General features: G+C 46.2%; 2 protein-coding genes across 7 annotated transcripts in view; one reads left to right on the top strand and one right to left on the bottom strand.

Annotated features, from left to right (window-relative positions):
• Positions 1 to 4,327, top strand: part of CDC26 (cell division cycle 26) — a 7,223-nt gene extending 2,896 nt beyond the window's left edge. The window contains exon 2 of the mRNA XM_019540546.1: positions 4,111 to 4,327. Coding sequence (XP_019396091.1) covers positions 4,111 to 4,284 — 174 coding nt within the window. The 3' untranslated portion in view covers positions 4,285 to 4,327. The remainder of the gene's footprint in view (positions 1 to 4,110) is intronic.
• A 3,291-nt stretch (positions 4,328 to 7,618) lies between these two features.
• SLC31A1 (solute carrier family 31 member 1) overlaps positions 7,619 to 17,408 on the bottom strand; it is a 33,680-nt gene continuing 23,890 nt past the window's right edge. For 5 of the 6 annotated variants that reach the window (XM_019540540.1, XM_019540539.1, XM_019540538.1 and 2 more), the window contains 5 exons: positions 15,119 to 15,301; positions 14,272 to 14,274; positions 13,039 to 13,111; positions 12,478 to 12,646; positions 7,619 to 11,219 (listed from right to left, as the gene is read on the bottom strand). In XM_019540540.1, the coding sequence (XP_019396085.1) occupies positions 11,018 to 11,219; positions 12,478 to 12,646; positions 13,039 to 13,111; positions 14,272 to 14,274; positions 15,119 to 15,256 (585 nt within the window). In that variant the 5' untranslated portion in view covers positions 15,257 to 15,301 and the 3' untranslated portion in view covers positions 7,619 to 11,017. The remainder of the gene's footprint in view (positions 11,220 to 12,477; positions 12,647 to 13,038; positions 13,112 to 14,271; positions 14,275 to 15,118; positions 15,302 to 17,408) is intronic. The other variant, XM_019540543.1, reaches the window with a different exon arrangement.

Genomic DNA, 17,408 nt, shown 5'->3' with positions numbered 1-17,408 from the left:
ATTTTGTTTTTTATTTATAATTTGTTAACATTATATCTTCTAAAAGGTTTTAGGTGTGCAGCCCTTGACGGCTCAGTAGAAGTCATTAAGTGGCCCTCTAGCCAAAATCATTGCCCACCTCTGAACTAGACTGTTGTCAGTGGTGGGAGATAACAAATCAAAGAGCAATGGTCTCAAGATGCAGCAAGGGAAGTTTAGGTTAGATACTAGGAAAAACTTTCTCACTGGGAGGGTAATAAAACACTGGAACAGGTTATCCAGAGAGGTTGTGGACTCTATCCTTGGAGGTTTAGGCCTGGTTAGACAAAGCGTTGGCAAGGATAATATAAATAGGGATGGTCCTGCTTTGAGCAGGGGGTTGGACTAGATGACCTCTTGAGGTCCCTTCCAACCCTAATTTTCTATGGTTCTGTGATAAAAGCAGGAGAGGGAGAGAGGTCGCAAGTTCATAACAAAGGAGCCAGAAGAGGACACTGGAGCAGTGTGCACCAGCCAGTGCCCACTGCCCCCTGAATGAGCGAAGGGAGCCTGTAGACCAGGCTTGTCCAACATGCGACCCGCCAAGGCATTTTCTGTGGCCCATGGTGTTGCCACAAGAAACGAAAGTAAACACTGTTTACTTTTGTTCCCACCCCTCGTCTCTCCCCCAGCCCCTCAGCAGCTTCCTAATGGCTGCTGAAGGGCTGGGGAAGGGACAAGGTTCCCACACATGCTGCATCAGCTTGACATTGCCAGCGCAGTGCGTGTGGGAAGAGGAGTAGCCATGTGGCACTGGGGACAGGATGAGCCCAGCCGGAGCAGCAGGGGCTCCTGTACCCGCCGGGGAGGGGAGGGAGGGCGGCAGGGCAGGCGAGCCTGCAAGGGGCGGCGCAGCGTTACCTGGCTCCCGGCTGCAGAAGGGCCACCCGGCGTCGGTGCTGGTATGTGGGGCAGCGGTTGTGGTGCCTGCTGCCATTGCTGGAGAAGAGCCGGGTGGAAGAGCCCAGTGCTGCACAGCCCGGGGGGGACCTGCCGCCGCTTCCTCCGGCGGCCTCGCCTCAGCCCAGGGCAGAAGCTGGCTGCTGCGGGTGGGGCCGGGGGTCTTGAGACCGCCACACTCCTGTCCTGCTGGCTGCTCCCAGTCCTGGCTGCTTCTTGCAGCCATGAGGCCAAAAGTGCCACGTGCCGCTGAAAGGCCTGGGCGGCTGGGCTCCGGCTAACAGCCCCCAGCCCCGGAGCCTCCCAGCTGCCACTAGTCAAGGGGCACCTGAGCCAGGCTTGTATCCAGGAAGAGAAAACTAAACCCCTCCAGCTGCCCCTGAGCAGCCTACATAGGGCCGCGGGCCGCCCTGCACCAACTCGGCTGCTTTGCAGCTGCACCCCCGACCCAGAACCACCAAACACCACAGATGGAGGCCATCTCTCTCCCAGCCTGTACGGACACAGCCAAGGGGGCACAGGGACCCAAAAAGTAAAAAATAAAAATTAATACAAGGTTGCACTAGAGAGGGCTCAAATGGAGGAGGTGAGAGAACAATGCAGGGAAGCCAGGGGCATCCCTGACCTTTTGTCTCCCCCTCCAAGTGAGTGTCCACAGCCACCAGGGCAGCAGAACGGGCACCCTTCTGTCTCAGATGCCTTTTGTGGTACGGGCGAGAGGTCTCCGCCATCTCCACCTTTAAAAAATAATAATAGGATGCAAAACTCTGAGGAACTTAGGCCAGGGCAGCCAGAAGGGGGTTCCAGCCTGTTTCTTTCCAAGCAGTGAGTGTCTGGGAGGATGAGTTTGGGCAAAATGTGGCCGAGGCACCTAGCAGCACCCAAGGCCTGGCCCCTTTCCCTGCAAAGCTGCCAGGCTGACAAGGGAGGAATGCCAAAGTAGCTTGCTGCTGTAACCTAAGTATTTATTTTAGTCAAGTGTTTGGTATTATTTCATTGTTGTTTTTATATTGTTTTTATTTTGGATTTTAAACCACATTTCCAGACCCATTTCGTTGTCACTTCTTGCAACTTCATTGGTGTCAAAGGTCACGTAATATCACTTCCTGATGTGATACTGCTTCCTGTGAGGTCTTTGAATATGGCTCACCAGCCCACTCAGTGATAAAAAGTTCATGGTCCGGCCCCACATTCAAAAAGGTTGGACACCCCTGCTGTAGACACTGATCGGTGATATTCTGCCTGGAGATGCTAGCAGAAGAACAAAAGGAAGACAGCCCCACACTTGCCTGGCTGCCCCCGGCCAGAGCCTTCTTCCTGGTCTGGTAGATCAGTGTGACACAGGCCAATTGGACACACAAAGGAAATGTGGGCTTTGGCAGACCTATGGTCTGGTCCAGTAAATGGCAGTTCTTATGTTCTTATCTGTCTACTTTGGGTGCTACACTGAGATACTTTTCTTTTTACCCTTACTTTAATTTAGCGGTAGAAAGAAACAGAGACCTGGCTTGACAGTACCTAATTTGGTACCTATGGGGCCCTGTATGCTCAATAAGAATACAGACATTGGAGTCTGCTCCCTCTGGAAGCAATATTGTCACACATGAGGAATAGTCTGAAACCTACCTGGCTGCTCAGGCTTCTCCTAAGGGAGTGGGTGGATGCAGAGAGGTTCTGTCTATTTTGGGGAGGTTGGTAAAGAGTGATTGTGAATTTCAATTTAGTTCTAAAATCATCAGAGCTGTGGGGACACGCACATGACATGCATTGAAAACTTGTTGTTTAGATGTATATTCTGCTCTATCTAGAAATGTTCATAGTGGTGTACAGCAGCAGATAAACAACCCACAAAATAAGACGCAACAACAGACTCCCTAGTCAACACTATCAAAGTTTAAAACTCCACCTCGCTGTATCCACTCCCATTGACACATCCCAGCTGAGCTTCTCAGACTAGAGACTACTTAGTTGGGAATCATGGAGCTCTAGCAGTGCTGTAGAGGCCTTTGTAGCATTGTAACACTCAAATAACTGAAATTCCTAACTGCAGTGCTAGCCCATAATTGAGAACAGGGCTGTCCCACTGGCAGTATGGGGATAGTTAAAATATGGACTGTGGGCTCTGTTGGCCACCTTTCCCACTGGCATGTGGCAGGGAAAGGCCAAGAGGTCCATGCACCATGGGTATGGGTGATGAGGAGGCCACATGCCACGAGCAAAACCTGGATGGGGGTGTGCATGCTGCTGGCACAGTCCATGCTGTGGAGGGGGGCACATGCCACAGGTACAGCTCATATCAGTGGGGGAGAGTCCTAGAAGGGCTGCTGCTGCTACAAGTAACCCCCAGCCATGCTCAGTTTGGACAGCTCTGGTTCAGAATATACTTGTCTTCCTCCTCCACTCTGGAAGCAGTTGCCATTGTGATGGGAGTAGGTTCACTTCTGAACATGTTATGGGGATGAGAGCTGCCATTTTAGTGGATTGCAAGATTTGTCTTATTATGCAGGCCGTTGCCACATAGCTGGTAGTATTCAACCTGTGAAGTGATACTTGTATCTTTGTTTAGGTATGGACTGTGAAGTGCCTCAGTGCTGTGACTTGTGCTTTAACACTTGGGGCAAACATATTGTAGATCAGGGGTGTCCAACTCAAATCAGTAGGCAAGCTATATTTCCTGCCAGCATACAAGATGTTAACACTGCTGCCTTACCTCCTCCAGTGGCAGGGATGTTAATGCAGCAATTGAAAATGGTGAATTTGGCAGTTGGTAAATTTGGCTGCTTCCCACAGCCTTATGTTACCCCAATAGCTGCCGACTGCGCTGACACAGCGGCTCTTGCAGCCACAGCAAGAAGTCCCAGGACACTATCTGACCCATGTGCTGTATGGGTAACAACCCTGCTGTAGAGCTATTCAAAAAAACCCAGTGAAGTTGTCCAGTTCATAGTATCATAGTAGTTAGGGTTGGAAGGGACCTAAACAGATCATCAGGTCCGACCCCCTGCCCCCGACAGGAACAGGTTGACAAGCTGCTTGTCTATAATGAAATCAGCTTGCCTAATATTTCCCTAGTTTCACAGTTTCAGGGCTCCCTCTAGAGTTAGCAATAAGAATTGAAAAAGGCTCTCTCCTTGACAGTGTCTTTGCGTTTCCAGTGCCCTGGTTTTCATGGGTCGTCATTCTTTTTTGCAGAGCCGCAAGAAGCAGCGTGAAGATGTGGATGTAGTAGGAACAAATGATGAAGGAGCTATTGGACTGACCAATGACCACAAGAGCAGAGAACAAATGATAAATGACCGAATTGGTTACAAACCTCAGCCCAAACCCAACAACCGTTCCTCCCAGTTTGGAAGTTTTGAGTTCTAGAGACAAGAATTCCAGACAGTTCAGTATTGGACGCTGATGGGATAATCACCCCAAGACAATGCGAGCAGAGATGTTGCTGGTGGGAAGCTCTAGCCATGGCTGGGACTGGCCTCTGCATGCCAGTGAGTCTCATGCTTCTATAGGGGAAGGTATTACTTTTTCCAACAGGTTTTGGACATGTTTTTAATCTGACTTGTTACCCTCCCTCCAGCAACCCCCCTGGCTAGCTGTTTTGTTTTAAATAAATATTTTTTTTTAAACACAGGAAGTTCTTTATGCATCAGAAAAGTGTATGAAGCAGGTAAGGATGAATCAAAACTGCAAGCAGCAGAGTTGGAGTTGCTGAGAATGTTTTGGACCTCATGGACAGGGAACAAGTATTAGGGATCAAGTGAAGGTGCTGCCACCGTGAGAAACCATACGAAGGCCAAACTCCTCTGAAATTGCAGAATTTAGTGTTCTTAAAAATCAAGGCAGAAGGATCTGTGATCAAACAAGAGGTGCAAATGCTTATAGAGTGGAAGGAAATGGAGCTCTGGGGAGTGTCAGTAATACAGTTCCATGAATATAGGTATAGGTGACTGAAGTTCTTTGGTTATCCTGCAATAGGTAAGGCATAGCAGTGGCAGAGTAAGCTTCCTTCTCAAGGTGCTCCTAAGAAAGCTGGTTATAATGGTGGCTTTTTACCTATTTAAAAGTAGACCAGCCCCCTCCCGACCTCATTTACGTAGGCTGCTAGAAAGCTCTGCCTTAAAATCGCTGCAGAGCTGGAGGAGTGTGAGCTGGTGCCTTAGAAGTGAAAGACTCTACATTTCTTTCCCAGCCCACTTCCTCCACCAGTATTTCAGTGCAAGTAGGGCAGCAGAATAAATTGGGTACAGGAAATCCTGATGCAGACTCTGTCTTCTAACGGTTAAGTTTCAATTGGAACACTGAAGTAGTAAATTAAGGGCTCATGCTATATTTTTACCTGGTCTGTTACTTCCAATGTCTTGGAGAGGTATTTCAGGGTGGTGAGGAGGCCACCAAACCCAGTAAATGTATAGGTTTGAGACAGAAATCTGTAGTGTCAGGGGTAACTGCTGCATCCATGATGGAGTGGTGACATATGGACAGATGAGGAGGTCTAGTACATGAACAAAATGAACTTGGTTGAGGGGATAGCTGAATGTACCATATTTCACAGTGTATAGGTTGACACTGTACAAGTCAATCCCATTTTTCTGATCCAAAAAGTTAGGAATTTCATAGATCTGGTGTATAAGACAACCTAACTTTTTGGATCAGAAATATGGGATTGACTTATACTGGCCCCTGAGCATCCTCCGTGTGGACATGCGCCACAGCACTACTTGCAGGGGGCAGGGTGGGACTTGGTGCACAGCTGGTATGTCCCCATCCTTTGAGTGGTGCTGCCAGACGAGCACCAAGCCCAGCACCGCTCCCTGTGTGCCCAGCCTACAGTGAGGGGCATGCAGGTGTAGACCACAGTGCTGCTGGCAGGGGATGGTGATACAGTGTATAAGTCAAGGCTGAAGAGTTAAAAATTGGGCTTCAAAACTCGACTTATACACCATGAAATACAGCCTCTCTTGTTCAGGTGACTTATCTAAATAAGAGTTCTGCTTTAACAAAAATGTGAAAAACTATAGCACAGAATCTGTCTGCAGAGGCAGAATGCAGTGAGTCTGTTGCAGGTATTTTGGGTTATTTACATAAACAGGACAGAATTAATGGGGAACTGGTGTGTATCTATCTAAGTGCTTTGTTTTCTTATTTCTAGAGTGCTGGAAGCCTGAGACAGCTTTATCTATTTTTTATTAACAGAGAAATGAATTGTTATAGTTGGAGTTGTAGTTAACACATGGTCACAGCAGCATAGCAACTGCAAGCATATGTGTTGATAGCAGATTCTTTATGTAGTATGCTTCATCCCTAGCCCCATAGTACTGTCCAGGAAACTGAGGCCAAGATAAGTGAAATGACTTGTGATAGCCACATAGGAGGGTCAGGAACAGACCTTATGTCTTGACTCCTGCACCAACTGCCTCTTCACACTATTGGTACATGGTCCTAAGTACTTCTTCCCCTATCCATTATATTTTATTGGAGTGAAATGATGACTGATTTTGTACTTTGAAATGTTCAGAGCATATAGTCACTGATAGCTGGTGAGGGAAATCTCAAACATTATTCCAAGATCTTAATTTAGTTTATTACATGATGGTCAAAGTTACCGCAAACATATGGAAGACTTCCTCAGCACCCCCCCTCTTCACTACCACATCCGATTAAGGCAACAGCATGTAGCGTTGTCCTTGCTACCTGGTACCTTCTTCTCCTGCATACTTATTAGTCTGCATCTTACTCTGTAGTTACACACCTATCTAGTTGTATAATAGCCTCTCACATTTGCACATTGCTGAGATGTTCAGGGGGCACAGCGTGACATCTGGAGTCTCCAGAACATGCAAAAGCCAGCTGGCAAACAGCCTTCTTGGTTACAGCATGCCTGCATGGACAGAATAATCTGTCTGCCAAGCTCACATTTTCAATACAGCCACCTCAAAGGAATTTTGGGGTCTGGGTACCCGTTGGCATAAAGTTAAGTAACTGATCAGTTGGAGGAGGAGCAAAGTCATAGTCTGAGCTCTAGATATATGTAAAATTGTTTGGTTGGTTGGGGGGGGTGGTTGGAAGGAAGGCATCTCAGGCACTCCTTGCCCCGCTGACCTCAACCTGTATCGTTAGCCTTATCTTACACCCTCATGAAGCACTCAAATTTCATATATTTTAAAGCGTATTAGTGCTTAGACTCAAATCTACAGAAAAGGATTCTCTCACTTATCTGTAGTAGTGCCTATGATTTCCTTCATCTTAAGAAGTGGGTATCAGAAGATGTTGTGTTTAACTTGTGTCTCTCAACTTGATTATTCCCTCCCTATGCACCACAAAGCTTAAATGAACCAAACTATTTCCCCTAGGATCCACTATCAGCATCCAAACTGCTTCAGAGGCTATTTTTCATGACCAGCATTAGAATTAAGGTGCCCCAAAAGTTGCTGTGCTTTTCCTCCATTGACATTCTTGCTGTCTCCGCTGCATTGTTATGACGAGTAGGCCACAAAGAACGTATTCACAAATGGGTGGGGGGGTGAGATATGGCCAGGTTGAGTAGTCCAGCAACTGGCTCCCTATGCCACTTAAAGCTAGGCAGTTGCTCCTTTTGGAGGCACATACTGAGTGTTGATGGAGCCTAGGAGTTCCTGCTCTAGTTCCTTCAGCTGTTTTGTCTAACACTGGAGAATGTTTCCAAAACACACAACCATCACAGTAAAATGCAGTCTACTTTATTCGCTAATTATATACAGGAGGATCTTGATACATGCACCAGCATTGAACAAGTTGACTTCACAAACAATAAAAGGCAAATTAAATGGTCCACTGTAGCCAAAACCATACATCCTGAAGTACAGCTGGAATCAGCTAGAGATCAAACTAAAAAGGCACTAGCACAATTGATTCCTAAAAAGGCACTTGGATAAAATAGCAAAAGCCAGTTTCTTTGTGGTGGATCAGTAGAGCCTGAATGCTTTGTGCAATTCTTCCAAGGTTGCAATCAAGAGATGAACTTGTTTGAAAACTAAAAACACTTAGATCTAGGACATCACACATTCTTTGCATATTGCATACACGTTTCATTTGAGCGCAAGTTAAAATTTTAGTAATCGCTGGGTTCTTACCTCCCTTCCAACCCCGCACAAAGAAAAGCTGCGAATTAGCAACAGGACTGCCTCAAATACACCTGTCAAAAAACTCCAGCCAGCTGTCATTAGAAGTTGCCACGAGGGCAGATGTACTTCGCCAGACAACTGGCCAACTGAGCAGCAGCCTAGTCAGGGAACACTGTAATACATCCGTCCCCCCTTGATACACCAGCTGTACGTGCCCTTTTCAGCTGACTCTATAAACAGACCACTGTTTTTAATTAGCACACGATGACAAAGGAAAAAAAAACATGGAGCCCAGTTATGGCTCGAAGAAAACCACAGAGGTAATAGGTAGCCCTTTTCACAAGTGGAATCTAGTGATAAAAGGTCCTGGCTATGATTAGACAATTTGTGAAGCATGTAAGTGATGTGAAAGGATTCCAGCTGGAAAATCCAGTGCGGATGGTGAAGAACTCTCAGCTGGTTAAGTGCCAAGGGAATAGGGCTGCAGTCAAGAGTATTGAGAGAGCAGGTGACAATCACATGCATGAGGGATCTTTAGTTATTACCTCTTTTCTTCAGATCCCTACCTGGGCCTGACTAGCAGCAGAACATCCTTTATGATCCACCTCACATGCCGGAGGCACTGCCAGCTCTGAGCTGGCTTTTCTACCCCAAGCCTCTGCTCCCAATAAAAAAGTCTCCCCTTGCCATCTGCCAGCCAGAGGGAGTGGAGAAGCACCTGTAGGGAGGCAAGTTACACTGGGAGAGCAGCAGGCAGAAGAGATTGGTTCTCAAGGAAAGAATAAAGACCAGGACTCCAGAGACTCCACACTTGGTCTTCCTCCCAGCAATCAGGAACACTCCCCAGTACTGCAGCTTTCTCCAGAGCTCTGGGAACTAATTTCCAAGTCAGATACCCAACAACTAGCTGGCTTCCAACACAGGACATCTTACAGAAACAGCGACAAAAAGGGTCATCTAGTGGTGTGGCTACTAACCTGGGACTGAAGACAAGAGTTCAGTTACCTGCTCCACAGACTGACTGTGGCCTTGTTCAGGTTATTTAGTGTCTCAGATCCCCTTCTATGCAACAGGGATAACAGCACTGCCCTACCCCTCAACATAGCTGCAAGGGCAAATCCTCTGGATTATGAAAACAAGCAGCCCTGTCCTTCATGTCAGGTGTGGGAACTCTAATTGGCATTTGGTAGCATCTTTCATCACAAAGCACCTTATAAATTTGTCAACCAACTCTATACAGAACCAATTCTCCAGCTTTCCCATCCATGTCAACCTCTGGAAAAGACCCAAGTCCACCTTCCCAAAGCCAGGTACCTACAAGGAAGAGCTCTCAGAGCCAAAAAACTGTTTTCAGGCCAAAATTTGAGATCAATGGTATACAGGGATCCTGGTAAGAGCCTCACAGCTGCCATTTCACACCTTACAAGGCATAAGAAAAAGTAAGGGATGAGGTTACCAATTAAACCACAGAGGGTTTTGGGGAGGCTGAACAGTTTTTCTCCAGTCAGAATAGGCTGGCATGCTCCGTCCAGTTAATGCCCACTCTCTTCTAAAAAAGGCTGGACAATCTTTAACATCAAATCAGGACCTCAGTTTTACCTCTCATTGGAAAGATGGCACATTGAACAGCACAGCCTCCCCTAGTACCAGAAGCAGAATTAATGCTACTCCCTACAGCACCTCAGGCGTTCCGTGGTAGGGCTCTGCATCCAGGAACTGAACCCACTTTCCCTGTAAGATCTGTTTGGCTCCTAGCACAAGCTAGAAAGTTCTCTGCTACATTGTTAAGCAGCTCTGTCACTGGCATTGACACTTGCTGCCTTGACACAGCCACGTTGAGAAAGTCTAAGATTTGGGGATTACAGAAAAGAGAAGTCCTTAGGGGCTGGATGACTTTTTATTGGCCTTATAGTCCTCTCCCTCCTCAAAAGGAGCTATTGGACCCCCACTCCCCATTCTCTCATAGAAGTCTGGTTCTTTAATCTCCCAGCCCAGCCAAGGAATCGCCTTTTCTCTGGATATTTTAACCCCTAAAAACCCTGTTGGCATCACTTGGTTTTTACGAAATAATGTCAAAAGTTATCATTTGGCTGTGGTGTTTCACCAACAATTTTCACTGAATGATAAATGGGGGTCTAAGCACAACTGCCAATCAGGACAAAGTTGGCATCAGTTCCATGGTTACTTAAAATCTCTCCCTGCTACCCGAGTGAGAGACTACTGACCTATGCCAACTGAGTACTCTTCTGTGATCAGTAAATGGGAAATGGCCAAACTGAAATGTTGCTGGTTGGAGTCTTCCGGATAAGTCAGCAAAGTATCAACGCTGAACACCCTCCAACAGGCTTGGAAAATGCTCTCAGTCTGGTGCAGGGGTATATGGCTACACCGTACCTGCTTCAGAGCACGTTTCTCAGGGCACACTTGGGCCCGTGAGTCAGTAGGGCCTGCCCTTTCCCAACATGATGCAGAGCACTGTTTCCAGGATTGAGTCCCAGAAAGTGTTATTGGTTCAGACCCCTGACACCCTCCTCCTTTGCACTAAGTACCAATTATTAAAAAAAAATAAAAATGAATGTTATTTTCACATATCACCTCTATCATCTAATTCAATGTTTATCTTCCATTCATAAAAATCTTGTTGCTGGCCATTTCCTGGTTAAAAATACATCGTTCTAAAAGGGCATTGGAATAACTTTGCACAGTTCTGTGTGCCAACTTTGTTTCAAATTGGGATAGAATCTAAAAATAAATCACCTGAAAGCTGGTCTGCCTGGCCCAGGTACCAGGCTACCATGTGAGAAAGGGGTGGCACTGTTCCCCAATGCAAGGAATCCCCATGTGCCAGGCACTGTCCCAGGTAGGAAGTTGGTGGTAAAACCCACATTGATTGTATTGATGTACATTGGTTTTCAGTCAGTTTGAGAATGATCCTCGTTCTCTGAATGGCTAGAGTTAGAGTCAGCAGAAGGGCAGAGAGGTTCTTGACGTGTGCAGCATTAATGGCAGTGCTCAGTGATATCCACAACCACAGCTTTTTTCCAGCTGAAGAAAAAGTAGCCAGTTCCTGCTCCTGCTGCCACAGCTATGCAGAGGTATCCATTGTAGGTCATGAATATCAACATGAGGAAATAACTGACCACCACCTGGATGATGTGTAGCACGGTTTGCAGCAGGTGAGGGAAGCTCAGCATCTGTTGTCTGAAGAATCACAGAAAGGGAGAGCAGTCAGCAACCAAGAGCTATAGTATGGGGAATGCAGGGTCCCTGCCAGAGAGAAGGTAGCCCATAGAGTGGGCATGAAGAGAGGTGGGGAAAAAAAAAAAGACACAGATTCCACCCTCTCCCACAAACGGACAACTGCAGCTTCTCCCAGGAAATCAGCTACACAAAAGTATTCATCAGCAGGGATCCTGGTTTTCCCTGACCAAAAAATAAAAATAATTAAATTGCAAGTTCTCTGACAAAACCCCCCCCAGTCTGTGATTAAAATGAAAGCCCTCCCCCACCACTGTGCACAGCCCTGCTGGTGCCCCTTGCCCCCCACTTATGGCCCCTGCTCCCCCAGCTCTGCTGGAGGGGAACCCCAGCTGCCAGGGCTACGGGGCCAGGGACACAGCCCCCACCCTAGCAGGAGGCAGCGACGGCAGTTGCTGCAGCAGAGCAAAGTCCAGCTGCCCCGCTGCTGATTGCTGCAGGCTTGGGTGGGGCAGGGAAGCTCCCCGTCACTGTGTGCACAACCAGGGGGACCCATGCTCCCCATACCTGTGTGCAAAGCAGGTGCAGGTGCGCACTGCGGGCTCAGGTTCCTGCCTTGCTGCCCTCCCCACAGGCCTTCACAGCCTAGTGGGTGCAACCTAGTGCTGCAGGGCAGAAAAGGGCTATGCAGGAAAGCTGGTTGCAGCTGCAAGGTTCACACCATCCTGGGAATCTGTCCTCTGCGCACATGACGGCAGTGAAGGGCACAACCCTGCACTGCTGCCCCCACTCCTCCTGCACACACAGGGATGCCTCACCAGGGCAGCACAGAGCTCACAGCAGCAAGCAGATCCCCATGCAGCCCTGCCACAGTGGAATGGATTGCACACAGTGGGCTACAGAGGCCCCGGGGAAGGGCAGCAGGGCAGGGAGCCTGGTAATTACATGCACACTTCCCTCTTCCAATTCCTTTCTGTTATTCCCCTGCCTGTTTCCCCCTGCCCCTCTCTCCAACGCACACACTTTTATAAAGCCCTCATGATTGGTACAGAGTGGCTCCTCCATTCCCTCTTCCCCAACCCTAACAGGATAACTGGGTAATCCCTGACGGTACAGGTTCTTTGGTGTCCTTCAGAAAGATGTGCACTATGTAAGCCTTCAAGAGGAAATTGTGTCCACATTGAATTTTCTGTCTTAGTCTTTTCCATACTTGTCTGCTGAGAAGCATGCTATTTGTCTTAGAAAGAAGGCAGATTCTTACCCAACTGTTTTGTGGGTCTCCATCAAGATGGTGCCGTTTGGTCCTGGGACAGGCATGGAATTGTAGCGAATGCTGACCTGCGACTTACGAAGCAGGCACTCTCGAGCTATCTTGAGACCCTCATAAAACATGGCTAGGAAGAAGACAGCCACAAAAGCACCAGCCATTTCTGACAGTGGAGAAAGAATGAAGTCAAGTTATCAAATTTGTGCATAAGTCATTTGCTTTGCTTCAGAAAGACACCTTCCAATCCAATGGACAGCTCCCATTGCATAGACAAGAGGCTGCCTGTGTGTGTAAGGGTTTGATTCATCCTAAAACAACATGGAACCTGACATATAACACCCCCCCAGTATTAGCACCCCATTTCTTATCAAGGCTGATGCAATAACAGAACATGAAAGTCTCTCCACTTTCACCCTCTTTGCTCTAACTTAAAATACACTTAGTAGTCCATGTCTGGCTACTGGAAGAACCTTCATCCATATGAAATGTGTTACTTTTGCTTTGGTTGGGGCAAGAGCAACAAGTCAGCCTCTTATCTGAGACCGCACTACTGACCTCCAGGTGTATTGATCACAAGTCCAGAAAACAGGAGAGGCACATTCTTATAGCTGAAGTGGAAAGTCATATCCTGTCCAAGACAGAAAGGTCATTTAAAACATAAACAAGGATCTCTGAGCAAAAAAGGGGAAGAGGCAAGGCTTAAATACACACCCTACAACAAGACTTACAAAATTTTAAGCAAAGGACTGTTATATGATGTTGGCATGGCTAAAGCCAAGCTCAGAGCAAGCTTCTTCTGCTCAGTCACCAAGTACAGAGTTGAAACACTATAGCAAGCCTAGTGTAACAAGGATAATTTCCTTTTGGCACAAATTCATTTCAGATCTCTACAAATCTACCCAGTGTCCTGAGGGATGAGGAAAGCAGAATGAGTATGAGGCCATCCGATGATAATGTGAAGTGGCAGTCACAAGGAAACAGCATGGGTGACAAGTCAGCAGGAAGCAAAAAAATTTGACATAGCAGATGCCGAATAGTGCCCATTTAGAGAGTATAGAAACTGAAGCCATTTCACAACTAAACTATATTCAAATTCCTTTAAGCATCTCAAGAGAAAAGTCACAGCTGTAACAGGATTTTAAAAATACTGGGCACGTTTTCTGTTCAAAGTTAAGACAAAGATGGGCCCTTTCATAGGGACACTTAGTCTTTGTTGTGCAGCCACTGTCCATTCCAAGCCTATATATGCACTAAGAACTATTTTCTGTTGATTTAAGGGAAGGAGGGAGAAAGAAAAGTTTGTAAAACTTGAGACAAAAATGGCTGTTGGTGACTCACAAAGCAGACTGCAGTTGACCTGTACATTTCAGAGCTCTGAATTTATTAGGTTACCTTCCTTCCCAACTAGCTCACAGCCCAGCGCTTTTAGTAGCAATATATCCTAACTAAAAGGTTTCCTACTGGGTCAACACAGCAAGCACTGATTTACCAAAGCTTTAGAACCTGTTTCCAAGGAACCCAGCTATTGTTGTGCTGTTTACATGCAATCCAGATAAGTCTCCCTAACTAGTTCACACACATTTATACACTTAAGTCTTTTAAGAGACTAGAGACAGTTTACCAATTTTGCATGGAATCTATAATAAACCAATCTGGTTCCTTCCTCCCCTCTCCCAAACTTCTTTAAGGTGCTTAACTTCAACTAGCCAATGGACACAAGGAGAAGCTGCAGCCTCTCAATCTTCCTACCACAAAGCCTGGATGCTTTAGAGGAGAAGGTCCTACAACCATCTGTTGGCAGAAGGCCTGCCTTTTTTCCCCATTGACAAAGTGGCACAGGGAAAGATGCCCAAATTAGCACCTACCAAGAAACTACATATTCAGTATGATGCTGTCTATGTTCAGGGCACTGGTCCTTTCAGGAATGTGGCTGGGGAGAGTGGCAGGGTACTTTGAATTCAGCGTAACTTAGATCCTTTCCAAATTCATTTCAGTATGTGTTCCCTACAGAGGAAGTTAACATTTTCAATAACAGTGCAAATGAATCCTAGCTCTTCCCTTTCCTACAGGAAAATCCAAAGAAAGAAAGGACACAGGTTCTTTGGTTCAAATGAGTGCAGAGGAGATACCACAGCAAGCAGCTTGCACAGCCCTTCCAGAATCCTTCTGGCTATCACACAAGCCTGCTGCTTCCAAACAGTGCTGATGCCAGCAGGAAGGCTCCCTGACTTTCTGCAACGAAAGCCCATTTTGCAATGGAGCAATGGGCTCCATCAAACACACTTCATGCTGCAAGTTATTCTTTGGGAAAGCTACCTGTCATCTCTCCAAATTAAAGGATTTTCAGTTATGTCAACAGCTGCCAGTGAAATTAAAATGGTACATTTGTGGCTAGCAGAATTTGAAAGGACTCTTGTAGACAAACACCACTTGGGAAGTGACCTAAGCTACTGAATGGATGGTTTTAGAGTTCCCAAGTTATATTCTCCCTGAATTAAACATTAATAAAGTAGTCTTATAAAACTCTTTTTTTACTTCATTGTAAAAGCCCCAAACGTTCAGGAAGGTAAAGGGTTTTGGGAATAGCGTTTAAGCTAAGCTCTGGACAATGTCTAACTTTCTGGACTTCACTCACCATCATCATCATCATTCCTCCTTCATGATTGTGTTCTGGTGATGTCGTAGGGTGATTATGTTCTGGCGGATGCACAGAGGATGGCGTGGCGCTGCTCATTGTATGGTTCATGTGATCTGCGTGGTGACCGAGAGACATCTTCACTGCAGAGGTATCAAAAATGGCATGTGGGATAATGGGAGCCTTAGAGAAAGAAGGAAAAGTGGACATTAGGGCAAGGGTCACAAAAAACACTTTCACAAACAGGAGACAGTTTCTACAGCACACAATGAAGTCTGGCTCCCACCATCCCTCCTACCAGAAAGGCTGCATCCTGGAGAGCCCTGTCCTATAGCTATGGATTGCCGTCTGGGATCCTCCTTCATACTCGCTACATGGAGCTCAGAGCAAATGCAGCATTCAGAAGTTCTCTTTGGGTTAATCAATGTGTTCTCTTTGGGTTACTATTTCTGTACTGCACAAGTGGATGCAAAGCACAAACGATCCTTACCCTAAAGCTTTCAATCCAACTTACAGGTGCAATTTTAAGCCATTGAGTGAAAAGTCTTCGCACAAGTCTAGACATCCAAAAGGTAAAAACTTGTCTTTTGTTGCTTCACAGTCTAATTGCTCCCAAACCCCATCTTAATTGCATCTACCCAAGGATCAGACTTGGGATATTTCTCCTAATGTGCAGCTCTGTATTTAATTATGATCAGCTCTATCTAAAAAAGAAATCACATTAGCATGATGCAGAGCTACAGCTGGTGGAAAGGTCTAGAGGAGCCCCTGGCAATCTAGTCTGGTTTCTAACAACTTTAAGTCTTTACATCTCCCCTCTAACTGCATTAGACATGAGAGGAAAGCAAACATGTCTGCAGGTCTAAACCCATTTAATCAGATTACTGCAAATCGATTATATTAAGGCAAGTTCAAAGGTAGAATAAATACTCCCTGAAAAGTCACCTGTTTAGCATGACCTTTTCATCCCATCAGAACCCATGATGAAATTAATAAGCAACTTTGATAGCTTACTGTTGGAAAATGGTTAACGAGAAGGACCTAGAAGTATTAGTCGATTATGGACTATGAGTTGCCAATGTTGTGCCGCCATAAAAAAAATACAAATGTAAACCCTGGGATGCATCAAACAAGGCAATTACACAGACGCAGGAAAGTACTGATGTCATTGTACCAGGCACTGGCACTGCTGTGTGTGGAGCACTGTACAGCTCTGGTCATCTATATTCAAAGAAAGAGAAAAGTTCAAACTGAAATAGGTGCACCGAAGAGCTGCAAGGCTGAACAGGGGCTTATCTTATGGGCTTACTTGATGAGGAATGATTTGAAGAGCTTGGCTAGTTCAGCTAATGACAGGTTTGCTTGCTATAAATACTGGGAGGAGAGGAAAAGAGAAAAAGAATACCTGGTTGGGAATCAAGCTATTTAAAGCTAAAAGACAATGTGGGCACACAGCAAATGGGAATAAACCGCCTGTGGATAAATCTAGACTGGAAATTTGAAAACAATTCCTGACTCTCAGAGCAGTGAGATTTGGGACCATTCTGCAGGTAGGAGCAGCAGAAGGCAAAATTCCTCATTACTTTTAAGATGGAGCTTGATCAATACATGAACAAAGTACATCAGGGTATCAAGTATTCCTAAGAGATGCCTGTCCCACCAGGCAAGCTTTAAAATCTTCAGGGAATTAAACAGGCAGAAAGGAATTAAAGGTTCTGGGAAGATTTAAAAGGAAATGGAAGAAATCAGTGAGGCAGAAGCAGACAAGGAAGCTAGGTCTCCTTCCAAGAATGAGGAGGTGCAGCATGTATGCGGGGAAAAGGGGTGCACTGCTGAGCAAACTCTGAAGTTGATGAAATAATTAAGGGCTTGTCTCTACAGAGAAGTCGGAGTGCAGGGAGAAGGGGCACTCTGACAGCATGCTCATGGGCATAAGCTCTGTGAGGACACTCAGCGCACAGCACTTTACTCCACTACAAAAGGGATCAGTAGCTTTCTTTACAGCGATTCCACCCAACAGACGAGCAGTGGCTAGAAGAGCAATTATTCTCTTTCCGTGTTCCCAGGGAAAACTTTTTATGGCCAAGCATTTTGCTTAAGAAGTGCAGGGCCAAGCAGGAATGATCAGAACCAGAGTGAATTAGTGAAAGTAAGTTATTGCAAACAGCCAGACCTGGCCTCGTGGTTGCCCCGCAGAGTGAACATTTTGCGGGTTTTGTTTGTTCAAAGCATTTGAACAATCACATGTTGCATCTTCTCCGTGCACGTACTACTTCTAAAGAGATCCAAA

Source organism: Crocodylus porosus, unplaced genomic scaffold (genome assembly GCF_001723895.1).
Source record: "Crocodylus porosus isolate Cpor-Errol unplaced genomic scaffold, CroPor_comp1, whole genome shotgun sequence".
Taxonomy (NCBI): Eukaryota; Metazoa; Chordata; order Crocodylia; family Crocodylidae; genus Crocodylus; species Crocodylus porosus.
The sequence above is the reverse complement of the archived record's forward strand: the minus strand, read 5'-3'. Positions and strand labels throughout refer to the sequence as shown.